The 26907-nt window shown below is 39.0% G+C and overlaps 1 protein-coding gene across 1 annotated transcript in view; it reads left to right on the top strand.

Annotated features, from left to right (window-relative positions):
- LOC126412041 (sodium channel protein para) overlaps positions 1 to 26907 on the top strand; it is a 903820-nt gene that overhangs the window by 168255 nt on the left and 708658 nt on the right. The window contains exon 7 of the mRNA XM_050081417.1: positions 17520 to 17732. Within this exon, the coding sequence (XP_049937374.1) occupies positions 17520 to 17732 (213 nt within the window). The remainder of the gene's footprint in view (positions 1 to 17519; positions 17733 to 26907) is intronic.

Below are 26907 nucleotides of genomic sequence, written 5' to 3'. Positions count from 1 at the left end.
CTGTACACACTAGTTACTGGATAGGCTAGACTTCTCCTTGCACCTTTGTACAGGGCATATCATAATTAATGGTGTTAACACATACAGTTGAAAGTATATGATACCAGAAACATACATGGACTCTTAAGATTCATACCTTAAGAGCTATGAGCTCTACTTCATCTTCGATGCTGTGAAACAAATCCCTTCTTATTGAAAGTCATTTGCTTTCTGCAATTTGAGTTGTGGGTTATGGTAGTTACCACATTTTTAAGAACAATAAATAGTAAATATGTTTGAATAAACGAATCATAAATCTTGCTGTTGGTGGAGAGGCGTGCATACTTCAGCAATACAGATAGCCTACTGTAGGTGCAACCACAGTGGAGGGGTATCTGTTGAGAGGCCAGACAAACGTGTGGTTCCTGAAGAGGGGCAGCAGCCGTAAGCCTTTTCAGTAGTTGCAGGGGCAACAGTTGGGATGATTGACCTGGCTATAACATCAGCCAAAACAGTCTTGCCTGTGCTGCTACTGTGGAAGGTTGGAAACAAGGGAAAACTACAGCCATAATTTTTTCCAAGGGCCTGCAGCTCTACTGTGTGGTTAAATGATGATGACATCCTCTTAGGTAAAATATTCTGGAGGTAAAATAGTTCCCCATTCAAATCTCTGGGCGGAGACTACTTAGGAGGTTGTTGTTACCAGGGGAAACAAAATGGGTGTTCTGTGGATTGGAGCATCAAATGTCAGATCCCTGAATCAGGCAGGAACGTTAGAAAATCTAAAACTGGAAATGCATAGGTTAAAGCTAGACACAGTGGGAATTAGTGAGGTTTGGTGGAAGGGGGAACAGGACTTTTGGTCAAGTGAATACAGGGCTATAAATACAAAATAAAACAGGAGTAATGCAGGAGCGTGTTTAATATTGAATAAAAAAATAGGAACATGGGTAAGCTACTATGAACAGCATATGAACACATTATTGTAGCCAAGATAGGCATGAAGCCCACAGCCACCACAGTAGTACAAGTTTACGTACCAACTAGCTCTGCAGATGACGAAGAAATTGAAGAAATGTATGATAAGATAAAAGAAATTATTCAGATAGTGAAGGGATATGAAATTTAATTTTCATGGGGGACTGGAATTTGATAGTAGGAAAAGGAAGAGAAAGAAAAGTAGTAGGTGAATATGGACAGGGAAAAAGGCATGAAAGAGGAAGTCACCTGGTAGAATTTTGCATGGAGCATAATTTAATCATAGCGAACACTTGGTTTAAGAATCATGAAACAAGTTTGCATACATGAAAGAGACCGTGAGACACTGGAACGTTTCAGATTTCAGAACCAGGTTTTAAATTGTAAGACATTTCCAGTGGCAGATGTGGACTCTGACTACAATTTATTGGTCATGAACTGCAGATTAAAACTGAAGGAACTGCAAAAAGGCAGGAATTTAAGGAGATGGGACTTGGATACAGTGAAAGGACCAGAGATCCTAGGGAGTTTCAGAGGTAGTGTTAGGGAGTTACTGACAAGAACAGGGGAAAGAAATACAATAGAAGAAGAATGGGTAGCTTTGAGGCATGAAATAGTGAAGGCAGCAGAGAATCAAGTAGGTAAAAAGATGAGGGCTAGTAGAAATCTTTGGGTAACACAAGAGATACTGAATTTAATCAATGAAAGGAGAACATAATAAAAATGCAATAAACAAAGCAGGCAAAAGGGAATACAAACGTCTGAAAAATGAAATTGACAGGAAGTGCAAAATGGAAAAGCAGGAATGGCTAGAGAACCAATGCAAAGATGTAGAAACATATATCACAAAGGGTAAAATAGATGCTGCCTACAGGAAAATTAAAAGAGGCCTTTGGAGAAAAGAGAACCACTTGTATGAATATCAAGAGCTCAGAAGGAAACGCAGTTTTAAGCAAAGAAGGGAAAGCAAAAAGGAGAAAGGAGTGTATAGAGAGTCTATACAAGGGCAATGTTATGGAAATAGAAGAGGATGTAAATGAAGAAGAGAAGGCAGATATAACATTGCTTGAAGAATTTGACAAAGCTCTGAAAGACTTAAGTCAAACAAGGCCCTGAGAGTAGACAACATTCCGTTACAGCTAGTGGTAGATTTGGGAGAACCAGCTAAGACAAAACTCTTCCATCTGGTGAGAAAGATGTATGAAATAAGTGAAATACACTTGGACTTCAAGAGGTATGTAATAATTTCAATTCTAAACAAAGCAGTTGCTATCAGGTGTGAAAATTACTTAACTATCAGTTTAATAAGTCATGGCTGCAAAATACTAACACGAATTCTTTACGGAGGAAGGGAAAAACTGCTAGAAGCCAACCTCAGGGAAGATCAGTTTGGTTTCCAGGGAAATGTAGGAACACGCGAGACAATACTGACCCTACGACTTCTCATAGAAGATAGGTTAAAGAAAGGCAAACGTTTATAGCATTTGACAATGCTGACTGGAATACTCTCTTTTAAATTCTAAAGGTGGCACAGTTAAAATACAGGAAGTGGAAGGCTATTTACAGTTTGTGCAGAAACCAGATGGCAGTTATAAGAGTCAAGGGGCACAAAAGGGAAGCAGTGGTAGAGAAGGGAGTGAGACAGAGTTGTAGCCTATCCCCGTTGTTATTCACTCTGTGAAGGATTCAAGCTGTAAAGGAAACAAAAGAAACATTTGCTCTAGGAATTAAAGCTTGGGGAGAAAAAATAAAAACTGTGTGGTTTCTTGATGACATTTTAATTCTGTCATAGACAGCAAAGGATGTGGAAGAGCAGCTAAAAGGAATGGACAGTATGTTGAAAGGAGGATATAAAATGAACATTAACAAAAGCAAAATGATGATAATGGAATGTAGTCAAATTAAATCAGGTTATTCTGGGGCAATTAGAGTAGGAATGAGACACTTGAAGTAATAGATGAGTTTTGCTATTTGGGAACCAAAATAATTGATGATGGTCAAAGTATGGAGTACATAAAATGCAGACTGCCAATGGCAAGAAAAGTGTTTCTGAAGAAGAGAAATTTGTTAACACTGAGTATAGATTTAAGCATCAGCAAGTCCTTTCTGGAAATATTTGTATGGAGTGTAGCCATGTATGGAAGTGAAATGTGGACAGTAAACAGTTAAGAGAGTACTGAAATAGAATTGGGGACAAGAGAAATTTGTGGTAAATCCTGACTGGAAAAAGGGATCGTTTGATAGTATACATTCTGAGCCATCAAGGGATCACAAATTTAGTACTGGAGGGAAGTGGGAGGGGGGATAAAAACTGTAGAGGGAGACCAGAGGTGAATAAGTAAGCAGATTCAGAAGGATGTAGGTTGCAGTAGTTACTTGGAGATGAAGAGGCTTGCACAGGATAGAGTAGCATGGAGAGATGCATCAAACCAGTCTTTGGACTGAAGACCACGACAGTAACAACAATTTGAGAGGAGGTAGTATGGACCAAAACAAGAAAAAATGTTCAGTAAATGTGGGCTCTAAAGTGCACACCTTAAGAGGTATAAGCACTTGTTCAGTTAAAGAGGCATGCTTCACAGTAGCGAAGATGAAGAAGTGCTCATAGCTCTTAACCCTTTCACGCACCTTGGGGCATATACTTCCCACTAAACCTAATTCTTTACACTGTTTAAAGGGATGTGTGTTATCACTTATGTATGCTCCTGGTATCTAGTGGCAGGGGACTGTGGGAAGTATATATACCACCAAACAACAGTGTTTTAATGGTTATTGGGAAGTATGGTTATCACCAGTGTAGTTTCTGGAAGGGATTTTGATAGTATACTTACCACAAAATTAATCTATTATTAGTTGTCATCAGGAAGCATACTTACCACCAGCTTAGGGGTATCCCAAAGCTTTTGGGAATACGTTTTACCTCCTTTGTATATGCCTGGTATCTTGTGGTGGTACACTGCACCAGGTGTATGAAAACTGTTACAACAATCAGTTTCTGTTTGTCATGGGATTATTACTGTTGTCGGAACACATTGCTTCACTTCTGCAATATTTGTTATCATGACCTTTGTCAGCTCATACCTTTATTGTGCGATAAAGTTTCAAGGACTGTTTTCACATTGTGGTAAGTAACCTTTAATATCAGTAACAAATATTTTTTATCTAAAGAAAAAGAAAATACACAATGAAAACAAAAAACACTTCATTATTTTATGTGTAATGGCAACAAATAACAGCACACAAAATGGAAGTGGGAAATTCATTTATTACCAGTCTTAATACCTCACAAAGGTTCCATGGTGATATATGTACAAACACAATTTTTGGTCCGAAATCACAAAAATTAAATTATCAGAAATTAAATATGGTCAGTTGATCACATTTCTTACAGAATAAAAAAAATTATTTTTATTGATTCACTACAAAAAAGGCACCAGCAACAAAAGGGTTAAGGTATGCGCTTTGGAGTGCTTGTTTACTGGACATTTCTTCTTGTTTTTGTCCATACTATCTTTACACAAAACATGGAAAACAGAGAGCTTGGCAGTATAAGTAGTTTGGTTTACACTATTGAAGATGAAGAAGTGCTCACAGCTTTTACGGTATGGATTTAAGAGCCCATGTTTCCTGAAACTTTTTGCTACTAATATTGTATACTTTCAGCTTCATGCATTCCGATGTAAGAGTGATTTCAGGTGTGCCACAGGGGAGTGTCGTAGGACCATTGCTGTTCACAATATACATAAATGACATTGTGGATGACATCAGAAGTACACTGAGGCTTTTTGCGGATGATGCTGTGGTATATCAAGAGGTTGTAACAATGGGAAATTGTACTGAAATGCAGGAGGATCTGCAGCGAATTGACGCATGGTGCTGGGAATGGCAATTGAGTCTCAATGTAGACAAGTGTAATGTGCTGCGAATGCATAGAAAGAAAGATCCCTTATCATTTAGCTACAATATAGCAGGTCAGCAACTGGAAGCAGTTAATTCCATAAATTATCTGGGAGTAGGCATTAGGAGTGATTTAAAATGGAATGATCATATAAAGTTGATCGTCGGTAAAGCAGATGCCAGACTGAGATTCATTGGAAGAATCCTAAGGAAATGCAATCCGAAAACAAAGGAAGTAGGTTACAGTACGCTTGTTCGCCCACTGCTTGAATACTGCTCAGCAGTGTGGGATCCGTACCGGATAGGGTTGATAGAAGAGATAGAGAAGATCCAACGGAGAGCAGCGCACTTCATTACAGGATCATTTAGTAATCGCGAAAGTGTTATGGAGATGATAGATAAACTCCAGTGGAAGACTCTGCACGAGAGACGCTCAGTAGCTCGGTATGGGCTTTTGTTGAAGTTTTGAGAACACACCTTCACCGAGGAGTCAAGCAGTATATTGCTCCCTCCTACATATGTCTCACGAAGAGACCATGAGGATAAAATCAGAGAGATTAGAGCCCACACAGAGGCATACCGACAGTCCTTCTTTCCACGAACAATACGAGACTGGAATAGAAGGGAGAACCGATAGAGGTACCCAAGGTACCCTCCACCACACACCGTCAGGTGGCTTGCAGAGAGTGGATGTAGATGTTGATGTAGATATGCCACTAATTGTGATACACTCTGCATGTTTTCCAAAAATCTTCAGCAATAATGCTTATTTGTCAGCTAGTGTTGACCATTAAATCGAGGGTTCTCCTCAGTACATTCCTTTCACCACGAACACAAAGATTTTCATCTCTAGAACCTCCTGTTTGTATTATAATTCTTTTCTTAATGACCTTTCCCCTTTATATTTTGGGAAAGCACTTGTCATCTCCATTATTTTAGTGGCCGTCCCTGGACTTGCACTGTCATCCCACTCTTACGCTTCTTTTCCTTCCACCTTCCACCACTTCTTCAGTATTGGGTACTTTGGTTTCTCTATGTAGTTTGCTTCTGATTCTGGTGTGATTTACTGTTATTTCTTGTCACCTGTATGCACATGTCATCTTCATATACTTTATTTCTTAGATTTTATGTAAATAATCAGATTGGTACAGGAACTCAATTAATTGTTGTAGGTGCGACCATTTCTCTTATGTGGACCAGCAATCGACTGATCCATACTTTGATCAAGTGTGTTTTATTTATTGGCTTATCAAGGTACATGGCCCGGTTTAAATGTGATTCCAAAAAATTTTGGTAGCCTTCCCAGCTATTGTTATACGTACCAGGGCCCAACAATACTAATCTCAGCTTACTCTGGGCTCTGTGTGACCAATATTTGGCTTTAAAATTACAGGTGAATTGTTGGGCAGTTTGGAAGTTTTCTAAATTCAACACTACCTATTGAGCATCATCATCTTCTAAAAAACCTATTGTAAATATGAGGGTTGGAACTTAAATAGTAGCAACTATTTATTCACAACCAGTAAAAAATATTTACATGTTTGCACCTGTTACTGTCCTTCAAAGTGGTCACCAGTGTTGTGAAGAACCCGTTGCCAGCGATGTGGGAGGCGTGGTTTACCGTTAGCAGAGCCTGTTCTGCTGATGGGATGAATGGAGTGGTCTACTGCCTGTCAAATCTCTGGAATACTTCTGAAGAAATGCCATGAAGTGGTTCCTTCATCTTCGGAATCAAATCAAAGTCACAAGAATGTAAGTCCGGGGAGTATGACGGATGGTATAGTATGTCCCAGTCCCATCGACTGAACAGATCAGCCTCAGCTTGCACTGTATGCGCCTGCACATTTTTGTGCAAAATTATGGGTGGGTTGCACGGAAAGTGTTGCCGCTTCTTTCGCAAAGCTGGTCGCAGGTGATGCTCCAGAGCCCCAGTAAGGTGAAAGTTATGGTGATTCTTGTGTATGACTGTGATGATGTTATCCTAATGCATTATGTTCCTCCACTGCAGACCGTCAATGCACAGTATTACTGTTCGTTTTTGGAGCATCACCTGTGACCAGCTTTGCGAAAGAAGTGGTGACACTTTCTGTGCAACTCACCCTCATTTTGCATGACGATGTGCAGGCACATACAGTGTAAGCCGTGGCTGCTCTTTTCAGTCGATAGGACTGGGAAGTACTCCTCGGACCTAAGTCCTTGTGACTTTGATTTGGTTCTGAAGATGAAGGAACCACTTAGTGGCATTCGCTTCAGAACGGTTCCAGAGATTCGACAGGCAGTAGACTGCTCCATTCCCACCATCAACAGAACAGGCTATGCTAATGGTATACTACGCCTTCCACATTGCTGGCAATGGGATCTATACAATGCTGGTAACTACTTTGAAGGACAGTAAGAGGTGCAAACATGTAACTCTTTTGTTTGCTTGTGAATAAATAGTTGCCACTATTTAACTTCCAACCCTTGTATATTCACTTCCCATCCTTTTTTATGTTTTTCATCATTCTGAAGTTGCTTCTATATTCTTGGAGATGAGGTTTGTCTAATGCAACTAACCATTTAGTTACATTAGACAAATCTCATCTCCAAGAATATATACTTCTAATTGTCCCAAGAGGAAGGAAGTGCTCCATGAAAGGATTTCAAAAAATTACTATGTGTACCTTCCCATTTGGCTGGAATTAAAAAAAAAAAAAAAAAAAACCTAAGATCCTCATATTTTCAATTCAAACTGTAAGTCTTACAACCTGCTGGAGTTCTGCAGACTGTAGCAGAATATTCTACTATTATTCTGTGTATTGTTCTGTTTCAGCTTGCAGCCTGTGAGCTCTACCCGATATTGCTTTTATAGAGTCTATTTCCTCTCTTTGACACACAGAATTAGCATGCAAAGGCCCACTCAAATTTGACACAGTAGCATGTTAGAACTTATTCACCACTGATATGTTAGCTGCTGTCACTTTCTGAACTACCCGTAATTTTACCATCTATCTCTTTCGCTGAATCATCCATCTCATCATTAATTAGTCTTTTCCTTGTTTCTAACTCAAGGGCTTCATTATTTAGTATTCAGTTTTTACATAATTCTGCACATATTTGTGTTTCAGCATTTCAGTTTCTCTAGGCTTCCTATTTTACTTGAGTTCTATCTGAGAATATGTCTGAAGCATCTTACACATATTACGTCTTGGTCTACCTGCTGAAGTCATTGTGCCATTTGGTCAGTTGCACCTGCCCAGGGTAGAAATAAGCTTTGCTCATATTTTTCTTATTGTTCTGTAAAGTATTGAACCTTGCCTTTTAGTGACAGTATTCTTCTACACACTGTTCCACTGACCCCATCTTGTCTTTTACTTCTGACAATTTCTTTTTTTATGTTCTCCTGATATACTTTTGTACTAGCCTGATTGAACATTTCAGACTTATTTACTTCCACATTAAAATTACTTCAGTACTCAAGAGTAATCACAAATATATGTTAAGAGGTATACATGTAAAGAAAGTTCTGGTTGAGGATAACAAATTATTTAGGAATAAAGGAGACAACTCACCTGAAGACAGAAGTGCTGTTTCGTCAACAGATACAAACAGGAAAGGTACAGAGCTTTACTTTGCTAGCTTTTGGAATGGAATACCTTTTTCAGTCTGTAGGAGAAATATGTACACACACACACACACACTCACTCACTCACTCACATCTGATCCACACGCCTGTCTTCCTACATTGTGCTCATTCAACTGCTAGCTCTTTCCTGGCCCATGGTGAGTGTATTGGGGTGATGTGGGGGTGCAGTGCAGGGTGGGATGAGAAATGGAGAGAGCTGGGAGCCAGGGAGAGGGTTGGGGGGAAGCGTCTAACAGCTCATGAGAGAGTGGGGAGCTGTCCATGGGGTAGCTAGGGGTGATGGTAGAGGGAGCACATGGCAGATGACTGAGCACTTGATTTCACAGACTTCAGCATGAGATGGCAGCACACAACTATCTGACATGTATACACACATACAAACACACTATTTGACCAGGGTGGGGTGACAGCAGGTTACCTTAGGTTTAGGCCAGAGAGGTTATGGGAGTGAAGGATGTGCTGTAAGGATAGCTTCCACCTATGCAGCTCAGCAGCTCAGAAAAGCTGGTAGTGGTGGAGAGGATCCAGATGGCACAGGTTGTGAAGCAGCCATTGAAATCTTGCATGTTGTTCTCTGCTGCATGTTTTGCCACTGAGTGTTACACATTGTTTTTGGCAACAGTTTGACAGTACCCATTCCTTCTGATTGACAGCTACTTGGTTGTCATACCAATGTAAAATGCTGTGCAGCAGTTGCAGCAGAGCTGGTGTATAACATAGCTGCTTTCACTGGTGGCCCACCGAAGCTAGGAAAGTGCTGGCAGCGAATGAGCGCAATGTAGGGAGACAGGTGTATGCATGTGAGTCTGTGTGCGCGTGTGTGTGTGTGTGTGTGTGTGTGTGTGTGTGTGTGTGTGTGTGTGTGTGTGTGTGTGTCTGTGTGTGTGTGTGCGCATGTTTCTCTTACAGCTTGAGAAAGGAATCCCATTCTGAAAGCTATCAAAGTAAAGATTTGTACCTTTTGTGTGTATATATGTCGCCGACTCAGTGCTTCTGCCTTTAGGTGAGTAATCTCCTTTATTCCTAATTAATTCATGAAGTGGTATACAGTTTACCATAAATTACAAAACAATCGCATTTAGAACTTAGCCAGTCAGTCACTTTTATTACATTATACTCACCATTAGAGTGTAAGAATAAAGATCTCTTTGACAGTACCATTACATATAGTTCACACTTTCAAATTAGAGTCTCTGTAAGAAAAAAATGTCTGCAGTAATTACTAGTCTATCAATCTCTAATTGGAACTATGTCATTGTTTAACAAATTGTTCAACAACAGCAGTTAGTTGTCTTGTAGCTGCAGGTGTAGTAATGGTACCGATACTACCCTAGGTGACTTTGGTTCTCAGTGTACAACGGAACTTGTTTACTGCAAGTAGCTGCCTAGTAGTAGTAGTAGTAGCTTTATTCATCCTACAAGGATATAGGACATGTCAAAGTATTTACAAGTTTAGATCAATTTAAAATAAGCTAATTCATATACACATGTATTTACAGACTTCTAGTAAGAGACAATCATTAGATATACTCCTGGTATACAATGCTTTTTTTACAAATAACTTATTAAATAATGTAATGCCACACTGTTCACTCATATCTCACTATCAGTCACTGCACACACTATATGCACGTTGTTTCATAACACTTCACTCACTACACACACACACACACACACACACACACACACACACTGGTGATCTCTGGGCCATTTTCTGTACCACAACTTCCCATTTGCTATCCTGAAAAACTGAGTCAGCATTCCTCCATAATGAGTGAGATGTTGAGCTCAGAAAGAGGAAGAGGTGTTAGTATTGTGCTATGCATAGCTTGGGGATATGTTTTTGTAGAAAAGGGAAAAAGAAGGGAAAAACATCGTGTGAAGTTGTTATGTGGAATGTTGGATGTTTTATATTCATTATTATTATTATTATTATTATTATTATTTTGTATAACTTTTTTTACCAAACCACTACTTTGTTTTATCTAAGTATTTCTTCCATGTATAAAATGTATTGCATAACAGGTACTTTTTAGCTGCCTTTTTAACTAAGTGTATTTTTGCTGTTTCTTTAATCTCTTTTGGTAATTTATTGTACAGTTTTATTCCTTAGTAGAAAATGCTGTTTTGAGTTTTATGTTTATTTTTTCTTGGTAAATGTAAGTTGAGACTATATCTTGTTGCATGGTCATGGACAGAGCTGTTTGTGCCGTTATTTTTGGTGTGTACAACTGACTGGTAAATGTATTCACATGGTGCAGCTAAAATCCCCAGTGTTTTGAACAGATCTTTACAATGAGCTCGACTAGTATTTTTGGTTATTATTCTTATGGCCCTTTTCTGGAGTTTGAAAATTGTGTTCATATTTTGTGCATTTGTTCCCCAAAAAAGAATGCCATAGCTAAGAACTGAGTGTACATATGAATAATATGTAAATAAAAGACACTGCCTGTTACACACTGATGGTAGGATTCTAAGGGCATAACACGCTGATGACATTCTGTTTGCAAGTACTTTTGTGTGTTCGCACCACTTCAACTGAGAATCAATATTCATTCCTAGAAATTTTGCATTTGTTACACAGTCTATAGAGGTGCCATCTACTTTTAATTTAACATTGTCTATTTTCCTCTTCAAACTGAAATTCATGGCATTAGTTTTCTTTATGTTCAATTTCACTTTACAGCTTATTGATGAATCAGAAACTTCTTTGACAGTTTCATTTGCTTTCTCGGCAAGGAGTTCTCTTGTTTTCTCAATGACTATAATATTGCTGTCATCAGCGAAGAGAATTTTTTCACCATGAGTAACACTATTGGGAAAGTCATTGATGTATATCAGGAACAGTATTGGTCCTAATATGCTACCTTGCTGAACCCCTATATTAATATATTTTGATTCTGATAAGTGTTTTACTAAATGTTTAGATCTATCTGAAATATGTGTTATCTCTACTCTTTGTGCCCTATCCGTTAGGTATGATCAAAACCAGTCTTTAGCTATCCCTCTTATTCCTAGTGCTTCTAATTTATTTAATAGAATCTTGTGGTCGACTGTATCATGTTTCAGAGGATGATTCTCAGCCTTCAATGTCCGGGCAATTGCAGAGGGTGGGCTTATTGGTAGTTGGGAGCTCCAATGTTAGGCGCATAATGGGGCCCCTTAGGGATATGGCGGCTAAGGAGGGGAAGAAATCCAGTATGCACTCCGAGTGCATTCTGAGTGGAGTCATTCCTGATGTGGAAAGGGTCCTTCCGGATGCCATGAGGAGCACAGGGTGCAGCCAGCTGCAGGTGGTGGCACATGTCGGCACTAATGACGTGTGTCGTGTTGGATCTGAGGAAATTCTCTCTGGATTCCAGTGGCTATCTGATTTGGTGAAGGCTGCTGGTCTTGCTTACGAGATGAAGGCAGAGCTCACCATCTGCAGCATTGTTGACAGAACCGACTGCGGACCTTTGGTGCAGAGCCGGGTGGAGGGTCTGAATCAGAGGCTCAGACGGTTTTGCGACCGTGTTGGCTGCAGATTCCTTGACTTGCACCATAGGGTGGTGGGGTTTTGGGTTCCGCTGATTAGGTCAGGAGTTCACTACACTCAGCTGGCGTCTACACAGGTAGCGGAGGCTGTGTGGCGTGGACTGGGCAGTTTTTTAGGTTAGAAGGCCTCGGGAAAGTGTGGGATGGGCTGCAATCTAAAAGGGTCATGGCAAATACAAGACGTGCTTGGATCAAGGAACAGTCGGAATTGTAGTTGTAAATTGTTGTAGTTGTACTGGGAAAGTCCCTGAGCTTCAAGCGCTAATAGAAAGCACAGAAGCTGAAATCGTTATAGGTACTGAAAGCCGGCTAAAGCCTGAAATAAGTTCTGCAGAAATTTTTACGAAGTCTCAGACAGTGTTCAGGAAAGATAGATTAGGCAGAATTGGTGGTGGAGTGTTTGTGTCTGTCAGTAGTGGTTTATCTTGTAGTGAAGTCGAAGTTGATACTCCGTGCAAATTGGTATGGGTGGAGGTTATACTTAACACCTGAACTAAGTTAATAATTGGCTCCTTCTACTGACCCCCAGACTCCGATGATATAGTTGCTGAATAGTTCAGAGAAAATTTGAGTCTCGTAACAAATAAATGCCCCACTCATACGATTTTAGTTGGTGGGGACTTCAACCTTCCCTCGATATGTTGGCAAAAATACTTGTTCAAAACCGGTGGTAGGCAGAAAACATCTTCCGAGACTGTCCTAAATGCTTTCTCCAAAAATTATTTCAAGCAGTTAGTCCACGAACCCACGCAAATCGTAAATGGTTGCGAAAACACACTTGACCTCTGAGCTACAAACAATCCAGAGCTAATAGAGAGCATCATGACTGATACAGGGATTAGTAATCACAAGGTTGTTGTAGCTAGGCTCAATACCGTTTCTTCCAAATCCACCAGAAACAAATGCAAAATAATTTTATTTAAAAAAGTGGATAAAGTGTCACTAGAAGCCTTCCTAAGAGACAATCTCCATTCCTTCCGAACTGACTATGCAAATGTAGACGAGATGTGGCTCAAATTCAAAGATATAGTAGCAACAGCAATTGAGAGATTCATACCTCATAAATTGGTAAGAGATGGAATTGATCCCCCATGGTACACAAAACAGGTCCGAACGCTGTTGCAGAGGCAACGGAAAAAGCATGCGAAGTTCAGAAGAACGCAAAATTCTGAAGATTGGCTAAAATTTTCAGACGCGCGAAATTTGGCACATACTTCAATGCGAGATGCCTTTAATAGATTTCACAATGAAACATTGTCTCGAAATTTGGTAGAAAATCCGAAGAAATTCTGGTCGTATGTAAAGTACACAAGCGGCAAGACACAGTCAATACCTTCGCTGCACAGTGTCGATGACTGTATACCGATTAGGTTCCTTTCAGATTACGCTGATACAATAACTCCCTACTTAGCAATCATATACAACCGCTCACTCACCAATAGTTCTGTACCTACAGATTGGAAAATTGCGCAGGTCGCACCAGTGTTTAAGAAGGGTAGTAGGAGTAATCTATTGAACTACAGACCTATATCACTGACGTCGGTTTGCAGTAGGGTTTTGGAGCATATACTGTATTCAAACATTATGAATCAGCTCAAAGGGAACGATCTATTGATACATAATCAGCATGGTTTCAGAAAACATCGTTCTTGTGCAATGCAGCTAGCTCTTTATTCGCACAAAGTAATGGCCACTATCGACAGGGGTTCTCAAGTTGATTCCGTATTTCTAGATTTCCAGAAAGCTTTTGACACCATTCCTCACAAGCAACTTCTAATCAAGCTGCGGGCCTATGGGGTATCGTCTCAGTTGTGTGACTGGATTCGTGATTTCCTGTCAGAAAGGTCACAGTTTGTAGTAATAGATGGCAAATCATCGAGTAAAACTGAAGTTATATCAGGTGTTCCCCAGGGAAGCATCCTGGGACCTCTACTGTTCCTGATCTATGTAAATGACCTGGGTGACAATCTGAGCAGTTCTCTTAGGTTGTTCACAGATGATGCTGTAATTTACTGTCTAGTAAGGTCATCCAAACACCAGTATCAGTTGCAAAGCGATTTAGAAAAGATTGCTGTATGGTGTGACAGGTGGCAGTCGATGCTGAATAACGAAAAGTGTGAGGTGATCCACATGAGTTCCAAAAGAAATCAGTTGGAATTCGATTACTCGATAAATAGTACAATTCTCAAGGCTGTCAATTCAACTAAGTACCTGGGTGTTAAAATTACGAACAACTTCTGTTGGAAAGACCACATAGATAATATAGTGGGGCAGACGAGCCAAAGGTTGCGTTTCATTGACAGGACACTTAGAAGATGCAACAAGTCCACTAAAGAGACAGCTTACACTACACTCGTTTGTCCTCTGTTAGAATATTGCTGCACGGTGTGGGATCCTTACCAGGTGGGATTGATGGAGGACATCGAAAGGGTACAAAAAAGGGCAGCTCATTTTGTATTATCACGTAATAGGGGAGAGAGTGTGGCAGATATGATACGCGATTTGGGACGGAAGTCATTAAAGCAAAGACGTTTTTCGTCGCAGCGAGATCTATTTACGAAATTTCAGTCACCAGCTTTCTCTTCCGAATGCGAAAATATTTTGTTGAACCCAACCTACATAGGTAAGAATGATCATCAAAATAAAATAAGAGAAATGAGAGCTCGAACAGAAAGGTTTAGGTGTTCGTTTTTCCCGCGCGCTGTTCGGGAGTGGAATGGTAGAGAGATAGTATGATTGTGGTTCGATATACCCTCTGCGAAACACTTAAATGTGAATTGCAGAGTAATCATGTAGATGTAGATGTAGAAGATCCAAAAATATGCCTGTGACACACTCATTTTTATCAAGAGCATCAAGTACAACTTTTGTGAATTCTACTATGGCTGACTCCGTATTTTTGCCACTTTGGAAACCAAACTGTGATTCGCTTAAAAGATTGTATTTATTCATGTAATTCATTAACCTGTCTTTCATAATTGATTCTATTATTTTTGAGAATGCTGATAACTATTTACCAACCATGCACAGGCAGGATGACAACTCCAGAGAGCGACCAAATGGTGTAAATTGCCCCATTGCGGGTTGAAATCGGTTGGCGGCAAAATAAATAATGCAATTGTGACTGTCATTTGAATAATTGATTATAAGTAAATTAATTGCTGTTAAAAAAGTTGTGCTCTAGGTTGCAGAAATCAATCAATCAGGCCAGAGGTATGTTCAGTGGGTGCTTTAAAGCTAGAAACTATAACTGTGGGACGACGAGGATGATCAGGTCTGTGGATGTTTGGAAGAAGATAAAGGATTGGAGTGCACAGGTTGGGTGGGATAAGATGTTCCATGAGGGGCCTGAGGTTTTAAGGAGGGACTATAGATCAGTTTGTACCACAGGGATGGGATCTTGAGGAGAGGTACTAAATGTAGAAGTGTTTGGCTTTCAACATTGTTATGATTACCACCAAGTTATCAGGATGAATGGGCATGGATAGAGAGATTGTAATGGTAATACACAATACCATGATGCAGAGTATGCTCTACAACATGACAGTCATGATCTTGGTACCTGTCTCATCGCACATGTCATTTGGACTCTCCCATGACATCAGTTTCTCTCGGCAGGTGTCACTGTGCATTACAAGACGTGCTTGTTTCTTGCCGCTCACCTGGCCTAAATTTATATTAATATCTGTGGTCTCTAGATTTCTTTTCAGTATCTATTCCTTTTCTTCACACTCTTTTATTTTCCAACTTGCCTATTTTTCTACACCCCCTCCTCTCCTGTCTACCATGCATAAAATTACTTAGCTTTCCACTTTTATTGACTCTGCCATGATGTTTTTCTGTAATCTGTGTCTTGCTTGTTACCCTGTCTTCCACTTTAAGTACTCAAGTTTTCAAATCTCATGTAGTGCAGGCATCAACAATCAGTCATTCCTTCTCATCCCTTCCAGTAAATCTCCACTGACCAAGGGTTCTGAGTGACTTTTCCCAATTTCCTGATCTTTGCCAGTCCTTTTCCTTCACCCCTCTTCCTATCCGTTCAATTCTTCTGCCAGAAGAAGAGACCACTGGCTCCTAAAGATTGTGAATTTCTATATCTTTTATGTGTGTATTCTCCTAAATGTGTAATTTGTTTCAAAATATTTATTATACTTATAGCACATTATACTGAGTTCCTAAATTGAAACAAAATTTCTTTTCCCTTTACCTACAGCCTTTGCCTTTGTAATCCGTACAGAAGAATAATTTCTGAAAATTTGTATTCAAAAGTACTGTCGCATTCCTCCTTCCAAAAAGAAAAATTACACATGAACCATTTTGGTGCAATATGGTTGCTGTTTTCTCATCCTGAAGCTATACAACTCTTCATCTCAAATCAATTAACTCGGAAGCATACAATCAACTTACGTAGGAATAAGCAACTCACTGCAGTTCTAGTAAAATGCGACTTCTCTCTGCATATGCATCCATTCTGGATGGTACATAATTGGAAACACTTAGTTTGTTTTAAGAACTAATGAACAACAGTTTTTTCCTTTACAATAGTGCAGTACTAGTAAAAGGTGACTTCCCTCAGAACATGCATCCATTCTCGACAATAGACAAGTGGAAACTCCCAGTTTGATTCAAAAAGCTAATGAGCAACACATTTTTCATTTACAATAATGCAATACATTCTTGCATATACATAGCCAATATTCTTTTAGTAGTCAGCTTTATTATTTTTTAATAACAGGATAAACTAACCTTTGGAGCTTGCAGCACAGTATAATTGCGACTGATTCTACCAAGTGTCGCACAACTCACTTTCATTGCTGCGACTAGATCCAATCTTCATCATGAGATGTCATCTCTGTTCTTAGCTTTTGAAAATGTAATATCATTGGATATATAAGAAAAATCTACTCACTATGTGGCACCAGGAGAAAACACTTTTGTTATGGAAATATGCAGCCTTTTGAAGCCACTGGCTCTCCTATGTTAGGGGAGACCTACTAGATGTGATGAGAAGGAAAGACATTGTTACGGAAGGAAGGGGGAATGGCAGAAAAGAACGAGTGAGGTTTAGGAAATGGGAAGAGTTTGGGAAAGTCATCCAGAATTCCATATCAGAGGAGACATACCAGACATGATGAGAAGATAGGACTTGATATATACCTGTAAAAACATACATTTAAAATTATTTTAATTTTACTCTGTTGATAGATGTTATTAAATAATTCAGGAAGACAATGAATGTTCCTTCCACACCCAGTATGAGGAGTTTTTAATTTTACTCACATGACTGGTTTTGAGATATTTGTGTGAATTTGTTGGTAAACTAAATCTTCACATTGTTTTTGGGAGGAACATTGATTGTCTTCCTTGATTCCTTTTTCTGTATAATAGCAGATTTGGTTCATTAAGTAACTGGGCAACATTAGTTAATTAGCTAATTATGGCTAAAACAAAATTTGAATTATTACACCAAGCTGCAAATAATTCTTTACTGTCTTCTCTACAGGTTTGAAGACCATTGTCGGTGCTGTGATTGAATCTGTGAAGAATCTGCGGGATGTGATCATATTGACCATGTTCTCTTTATCTGTGTTTGCCTTAATGGGCCTCCAGATTTACATGGGTGTCCTCACACAAAAATGTATAAAAAACTTTCCCATGGATGGGTCATGGGGAAATCTTACGGATGAAAACTGGGAGAGATTTGTGAGCAACGAAAGTAAGAAATGTTGTTGTGCTGACCATGACTAACAACTGTGATCAACTGTTATTTTCTATATTCCATATTTTAGTTATTAATTTTTTTTGTAAATCTCAAGCCTATTAGTAGTCTGAGGGTACTGATTCAGATTAAGATATGTGCTGAAACTGCTTATATCTAAGAATTGAAGCTGATATTTTTGAAGAATTTACAATTCCAACTGTTGTGGATATTCCTTCATTTCTTTGCAGCCAGAGACAGTTGGTTGTGTGTGTTTGAGATGCGTACGTGTGTGTGTGTGTATGTGTGTGTGTGTGTGTGTGGTGTGTGTTTTGTTCAATTCAGAAGACAATTTTGCTGGATGTTTTCCTTGAGACACCTGTTGCTTTCCTCCACAGTGCTGCACAGATACCGAAATTTTGTTAGTACTTCGAGTTGCTCATCATATATTCTTATGGCAGTCTTACCTTCACATCCTTTTTTGTCTCTAACTATGGCTTTTGTCTGTTTGGGATTTATTTTTAGTTTCAGTTTTGGTGTCTCTTGATTCAAGACCTTTGTGTGTGTGTGTGTGTGTGTGTGTGTGTGTGTGAGAGAGACATAGCAAGCAGCACATTTTTCAAGCAGCACATTTTTATTCAACTTCTTGTCGCGTCTTTAGCCAGATAAAATGGTCATCTGCACGCAGTATTTCCATGGTCCATCTGGTCACCATCATCAAGTGAGAAAAGCTAAGCCTCTCTCATCGATAACTGATTTGAACTGTGAACGACAGAGCCTTTAGAAGCAGCAAAAATATGAAAGAGCATGTGCTGAGGTAATGCACAAGGGCTCAAACATAGCAGCTCTCCTATGGCACAAGAAAAGTTGCATCATCTCCAGCGGTGAATAATTATTTATTATTAAAAATTAATATTCATAGCAAACCGATTCACATTCCATTGTTTGTTAATATCTGATAAAGCAGGATTCCAAGTTTTACTGTAGCAGGATCAACTACTGCGGTTAATTGTATTATCTAAAAACAAAGATAGTGTAACTTATATAATATTCAATATGTAACTTATATTATATTCAATCATTAATTGTATTATCTATTAGTCTGATTTTAACAGATTCTTTTAATAGACAATCCCAGTTAAGCAACCATTTGTGTCTCATTGTATAGTATCCTATATCGATCTGTAAGATGATGCTCAGCCACTGCAGATTTGTCAGGTTGTGATATTCGCGTATGGTGGTGATGTTCAACACATCTGTCGTTGACAGTATGAATAGTTTGGCCATGGCCACTGTAGGTTTTTTCACACTCACGTGGTATTTTGTAAACGTCAGGCTTCTTCTAACCTAAATCATTTTTATTGGAGCCAGGGAATGCTTTAATCTTATCTGGCAGATGTAATACACATTTGTTTTCAAATTTTTTCAAAACCTTACCTATCTTGGCAGACACGTTCCCAGCATATGGAAGGAAAGCCACAGGACTGGAAGTATCTTCAGCAACTCAAATGCTCATCGAATCTGTCTGTCCATATAGCTATATCTAAAAACAAAGATGATGTGACTTACCAAATGAAAGTGCTGCAGGTCGACAGACACACAAACAAACACAAACATACACACAAAATTCAAGCTTTCGCAACAAACTGTTGCCTCATCAGGAAAGAGGGAAGGAGAGCGAAAGACGAAAGGATGTTGGTTTTAAGGGAGAGGGTAAGGAGTCATTCCAATCCCGGGAGCGGAAAGACTTACCTTAGGGGGGGGGAAAAAGGAAAAAAGGACGGGTATACACTCGCACACACACACATATCCATCCACACATATACAGACACAAGCAGATGTATTTAATTTTAAATACGTCAGCTTGTGTCTGTATATGTGTGGATGGATACGTGTGTGTGTGCGAGTGTATACCCGTCCTTTTTTCCTTTTTTCCCCCCTAAGGTAAGTCTTTCCGCTCCCGGGATTGGAATGACTCCTTACCCTCTCCCTTAAAACCCGCATCCTTTCGTCTTTCCCTCTCCTTCCCTCTTTCCTGATGAGGCAACAGTTTGTTGCGAAAGCTTGAATTTTGTGTGTATGTTTGTGTTTGTTTGTGTGTCTGTCAACCGGCCAGCACTTTCATTTGGTAAGTCACATCATCTTTATATTTTTCCTACGTGGCATGTTTCCCTTTATTATGTCCATATAGCTATTATGATTAAACACAACCTTAACATGTTGCGGCTTCAATATTGGAAAAAGTTTAAAATTTTGCACCCTTGCCTAGAAGTGTTCCAATCATGGAATTCATTTCTTTTGTTGAGCAAGCAGTGTCATGTCTTCTGGAAGACTGGGCGGAAGAGATCAGACAGGAGGCTTCCCATCTTTTGCATTGTGCTCGGCCTCCATGGAGTACTATTTGGTCTGGGCCCTATATTATTAATTTTACAAGCAGACAAAGGCAATGCGACCATTTTAATCTACAAGGCCAATTATATGACTAATATGTATGATTTACATAAGGATCTGTCGTATCATGTATTAGAAAAGGATCTCATGGATCTCATAAAATGGACAATGACTTTATTCTGAAGAGGAGCTGATTACTTAAGAACATTATTAAAAAACTTCATTCTGGTGCGGCCATTCCTCCTAGATTATACAATTTGCCGAAGGTACGTAGAGATGGGGGTCGTGTTACACCAGGCCGTTAGTAATTTGGGTGCACCTACTTACAGCTTGGCAAAATATTTAATGTCAGTTGTAATCTCTCATGTGGGTAAATGTGAACACCACATTTCCAATTCCATGAATTTTATTCAATGTTTAAAGTCGCTTTGTCTTGGTACCTCTGTTTTACTTGTCAGTTTTGATGTGGTGTCTCTTCTAACTTGGGTCCCTCTTGAAGAGTTATTGATCTTAATTAATGAAAAACTAGACATAGAAATGACGAAACTCTGCTGTCATGTACAATCCACCTATTTTTCATTCAATGACAAATATTTTGAACAGATGGATGGTGCGACTATGGGGAGTCCTGTATCCCCCATAGTCACCAATCTTTTTATGGAAGACTTTGGGATATCGCCCTGAAAACATCTTTTTTGAAGCCTACTTGTTTATTGAGGTATGTTGATTATTTGTTTCTTGTTTGACCACATGAAATAGATTTCTTGTACCCGTTATTGGACCATTTCAATTGTTTCCATCCTAACATCGAATTCACATTGGATATTGAAAAGAAGGGGTCTACCCTTTTTGGATGTAATAGTTTATAAGAAAAATGACAGAACTCTTGGACACATACTATAGGTATTTTCATGCTACTAGCTGTCATAGAGCAAATGCTACCTCGGATGCTGAGAATTTGCCACAAGACGTGCAACATCTTAAGGATGTGTTTAATCATAATGGCTATAAGGACAGACAGATTCGATAAGCATTTGAGTTTGGACCATTACCTAAACCAGCTGAACACACTTTCAGTACTGTTGCTTTCCTTCCATATGCTGGGAACATGTCTGTCAAGATAGGTAGGGTTTTGAAGAAACATGAAATCAGATGCCAGCTAAGATTAGAGTACTTTTTGGCTCTGTTAAGGGTGATTTAGGCTTGAGGAAGCCTGGTGTTTACAAAATACTATGTGAGTGCGATAAAATATGCTGTTGCGAAACTATTTGTGCTGTCAATGACAGATGTATCGAACATCATCTCCATACGTGATTATTACATGACAAATCTGCGGTGGCTGATCACTGTCTTACAGAGGGACATAGGATACAGTCCAGTGAGACACAAATAGTTGCGGACTCCTTGCATTACTGGGATTGTGTTTTGAAAGAATCTTTCAAAATCATACTATCAGATAATATCATTAACCATAGTAATGGATAACCACTAAGTAAAACTTGCAATCCTGTTTTATCTTATATGAAGAAAAACAACATTTGAATTGGCTGGCTATGAATATTAATTTTTAATGATAAATTGTTTTTCGGCAGTATTCACTAGTGGGGGTACTCCAACTCTTCTTGTAACTGGACAGCAGCTATGTTCGAATGCTTGCACATTATCTTAGTGCATGCTCTTTCATATTTTTGCTGTATTTAAAGGTGCCATCATTCACAGTTCGAATCACTTATCAATAGGAGAAGCTTAGCTTTTCTTGCCTGATGACGGCGACCAGGTACAGATGACAGTTTTATCTGGTTGAGGACTCGACAAGAATTTGATCAATTAATATGCTGGGAAAGTCTGCATAGTCACAGCCCATTTTTGTAATCATAACAATCTGTATTTGGAGAACATAAGACCTGAGGCATTGGGTTAAAAAATGGAAGACCCTTAACGTAATATGGTATAGCGTTACCTACCTTTTACACCCAAAATAGACTGGATCCTCCTGGGATCATTGGGAAATAAAAATACAGGAAAGTTCTCAGTGGGGTCCTATGATGTTCTTAACAAAGACGCTGTTCCAACTCTGTGAGGGGTGCTCAAAGAGAATGATGGGCCCATAATTACTCTTCCAATACAGGTAACAGTGGTTCAGTAATATCCAAACCAATGGCCTGTTCAAATTTACTTTAGAGTTGACAGTTACAACTGAAGTAGCACAAGGGAAGCTTATGTGGGTGGCATGACACATAATCGACAAATCCCACAAGACCTGTCGCCACAGCAATCACCTGAAGTTGTCAGACCTTCATCCCCACTACTCACTTGAACCATGCTTCAGTTTTACATGCTGTTGTGTGTATTCAGTACACCCTATGATTTTTTTGTTATAATTTTTACAGCTGCAAGGCTTATTCTCTATTTGTTGTTACTGTTCAAATTTACATTAGGATTGATAATTACAATAGAAGCAATATGGGGGAAGCTTATGTGGGAGACACAGCATGCATTGTGCCAATTCTGTGAGATCTGTAGTTGCAGCAGTCACCACAAGTTGACTGACCTTCACCCCCACCACCACAAAACTTCTCACTTGCACCGTGCATCATTTTCAGACAGGTTGCTGTCCTGTGTGTTTGTTGCACTGTACGATTTTTCTTTCTTATCATTGAATTGTTGCTGGGGTTATTATGTTATTCTTTTAATTTTTGTTACTGTTATTTGTTGTGTGGTACTGAACAATGTCAGAAGGAGGTTCATCGAAAGTTATGAGTGAGTGTAAAAGTTCAGTGTCATTTTCTTAGCTAGAGTATTGCCATTGAGGTCCATCAAGAGAAATGGTTTGTGCATTGTGTGAGTAATTTGAGTCTGAAAAACTTAACGTTCATCGAAAGTTATGAGTGAGTGTAAAAGTTCAGTGTCATTTTCTTAGCTAGAGTATTGCCATTGAGGTCCATCAAGAGAAATGGTTTGTGCATTGTGTGAGTAATTTGAGTCTGAAAAACTTAACGGTGGCTCGATGCTATCCTTTAACTAGGTAACTGATAGAACTGGTCCAGCTTTGAATACAAACAAAAACAGTGTTGTGAAGATTGACAAGGAAATGTGTGAGAAAGACAAGGAAGATGGAAAAATATTGAACCTTGAAACTATGGGGGTGGAAAAAAAGTTGTATGTATAAACTGATTACCAATATAAATTCATTTGCTTAGGATGTGACTCATTGTCGGTGTATGATTGCTCTTTGAGAAGGAAACATATGAAACTCAGCAGGGTATTGGTTACCGTTAAGGATTAGGTCTTTTTCAAGGCAGTCAAATATTGTAATTCACAGGTCTGCACAGCCTAGGATTTTCCTATGGACATTTCTTTGGCTTTAAACTGTGGATGGAAAGGAAGGATGTTGCTGTATGGAAATGGTGGCTTTGAAGAGATCTGTAGCATGAATATCGATGAACCGGTGTGGCTTGATGAAATACAAATCAGTTCTGGTCACATTGTCAGGTATGATTGGACAACGAATGACACAACTAAAGGAGCAATGACAGTGCCTTGTGGTGAGGGGACCTCACAAAGTTTTCTCCCTAGTGGATATCCTGCTTTTTAAATTAAAGAAGACAGGAGATTATCATGAAGATGTATATCACATGATGTTTACAAATTAATTCGTAGAATCACTAATACAAAATCTGGGAAAAACATGAACAGTTGTTCTAGATAAGGGTTCCTTACCAATTAGTTGTTGTTGACAAGGCACCTACCATAGCAAAGTGATTGGATTCAGGGTCATAAAGTTCATATAAGTGATAACCTAAGAAAAGTGGAGCTTATGCGTCTAATGTCTCTTCATAAACAACATTTCACCATATGCAGAATCAACGAGTTGGCAGAAATGTATGGGCGTACAGTCGTTACCACTGCCATTTCAACCCAATAGTGTTAATATTGACCCAGATTAAAGGTTATTTTGCAAAGAATAGTAATAAATTTACCCTTTCTGCAGGTGAAGCACTCATGAAAAAAGAAGTTGTTAGGAATGTCACCTCTGAAGAGTGGAAGAAAGCTGTTAAACAAACCTAGAATACAGATGTTGTAGGAAAGTTCTTTCAGGATGTAAATACTTTAGGATTAAGGGAGAGTACTCACCGAAAAGCAGAATCATTGTGTTGATAAGATGCACACAAAAACAAAAGAAAACATGCAAGCTTTCAGAGCTATGTGAATGACAAGTGTTGTGACTCGCCAATCTTTCAAAGTGCCGCCGCGCAGTTACGCGCGTCCTGTACATGCAGTGCTGTCTGCCAGCCATGCAGCAGCAGCGCCACGTAAGCGGCCAGTCAGCCAGCGGCTGCTAGAGTCGGACTCAGTTATGATTTGACTGTTAAAGTGTACACACATCTTACTCTGTTTACTTGATCTGTGGCTTTCATGTATTGCGTCGTCCTTGAAATATATTTGTTCAACTTGAAGTTATAACAACAAGTTAGAGTGAAATATGCAAACACACACTCACATACATACACATGCCTATGCCCATAAATTGGAGAGAGCATGTTGTTTAGGAAAATTCAGTGGAGGATATCATTATTTAATTAAATAGCAACAGTTAAATGTCAGAATAAAATTTAGTCATCAGTTGCACAGCCTGGAAACTTATTTCACTGTACTGGCTTCAGTATATTAATCTGTGATCTTCAGAATCTTAATATTGGCCTAGCAGATGTCAATGTCTTATTCATGTGTCTTCTTGACTCTGTACAGAAGTGTGATTAATTTGCTGTAAATTATCAATCTGTGTTTATTCTTATCACATGAAATATGTACATTTTTCAACATGTCATGGCATTACATTTCTGTGAAGAAGATGTTGACATCTGCTAAACTAAACAGATTAACAGAAACCAGGCAGATTAACCTGTTGAAACTGGTAAAGTGAAATAAATTCCCTAATGGTGTCACTGACAACTAAATGTCATTCTGCACCATATACCACAATTGCTGAGAAAATAACAGCTGTGGATAAAATCACAACAGTTACAGTGACACTTCAAACAGCCCTCACAGCAACAATAGTGATGTCAATAGAGTTTCTCACTACAGATGTAGTGTTAGTGGATTCAGCTCCATGTCTGGAGTGTGCACTTTCAATGGTATATAGCTACCAAAAAAAAATTATATTTTTGTTGTAAAAAAGTTCTGGTATGAAGCATGTTCAGAAACTAAGTGTACTGCGTCCATTATAGGCTGCAGGTTTTTGTTTTTTGATGGTAGGCAACTCTGAGAGATAGAGGGGAATCCCTTGATCAGAGTGAGCATCATGGGGACATATAGTACTTGAACTCGCATTGTAGTATTCAGTTGCATGAAAGATGCCGCTAAGAAATCCTGCTAACTGTAAGCCACATGCTGTGATTCGCCTCCTACTCACAGAAGGAATAACGCATATTGCACCTTTTTGAGAATCAAATTGTTGTATGGCAAACGTGTTGTGAGCAGAACAAGTGTGTTTAAATGGTATAGGGAGTTTAGTGGAGGTAGAACAAATGTTCATGATGAACAGAGGAAAGGAAGGCCATCTATTTTGACTGATGAGTTTGTGCAAAAAATCAGGGAAAGTGTTTGTGAAGACTGCCAATTAACAGTGGATGAAATTTACGATCTTTCCACAACTCCCAGAACTCTCTTATACAAGACATGCTGCAACACCAGGAATTTTTCGCTAGATAGGTCCCAAAACAGCTGACAGAGCAGCACCAAGAAAATCAATTTAGTAGCTCCCACATGTTTCTTGAGCTACTTTAATTGGAAAGTGAGAATTTTCTAATCTTTATTGTGACTGGTGACAAAATATTGGTGGCTCATTACACGCCTGAGACAATAAGACAGTCATCACAGTAGCATCACACCAATTCTTGATCTGCAAAATAATTCAAAACTACAATTTCAGAAAAAAAAAAAATCATGGCCTCAGTGTTTCGGGATTGGAAAGACATAATTTTGATTGAATTTCTGCCTCAGGGACAATCCATTAATGCACAATGATATTGTGAGATCCCAAAAAACTTAAAAGGAGCATTCAAAACAAAAGGAGAGAAATGTTGATGAGAGGTGTGTGTGTGAGTTGCATGACAATGCCTGTCCTTACACAGCCTTAGTCACCAAGGCATTCTTGGACTAGTTTGGTTAGGATGTTTCGAACCACCCCAGTATTCCCCCGACTTGGTGTCTTTAGACTATAATCTTTTCACACTAGAGTGAAATTAAATTTTCAACTGAAGAGCAGGTGCAGAAAGAGGTTCTGGATTGAAGTGGGAGAGTTCTTCAAGTAGGGCATAAAGAAGCTTCTACCATCTCTCACCACCTACAATGAATGGGTTAGCAATTGTGTGGAAAAATAGTCAACAAGTGCATCAACAGTACCCTGTAATTTTTTTCAAATACACTTTTTCTGTAAAAATATAAAAATCTAGTACTCTTACATTCCGATTATGCCTCGTAGAACGTAAATATGTTTGGTTATAGGAGATCACTGACTGCACTCATAGTACAACTCTTCCAGAAGACTGTGATGCCAGTTCCATATTTATACGGTAATAGTTTGCTCATTTGAGTGAGATGAATGAAATTTGAGAATGACAAATCTGCTCTGTGCCTCAATGTGCTCCTGCTGAATATCAGTCTTAAAGTACTTTTGAACAGACTATAGTGGTTATAAAGGCCAGGGATGATATATTATTTACTAGTCACACTCATCTAACTAAACAGAAATTTCCAGATTGTGAGTGGAATCAGTATCAGTTTGGAAGAAACAATC

Source organism: Schistocerca serialis, chromosome 7, assembly GCF_023864345.2.
Source record: "Schistocerca serialis cubense isolate TAMUIC-IGC-003099 chromosome 7, iqSchSeri2.2, whole genome shotgun sequence".
NCBI classification, from domain to species: domain Eukaryota; kingdom Metazoa; phylum Arthropoda; class Insecta; order Orthoptera; family Acrididae; genus Schistocerca; species Schistocerca serialis.
The sequence above is the reverse complement of the archived record's forward strand: the minus strand, read 5'-3'. Positions and strand labels throughout refer to the sequence as shown.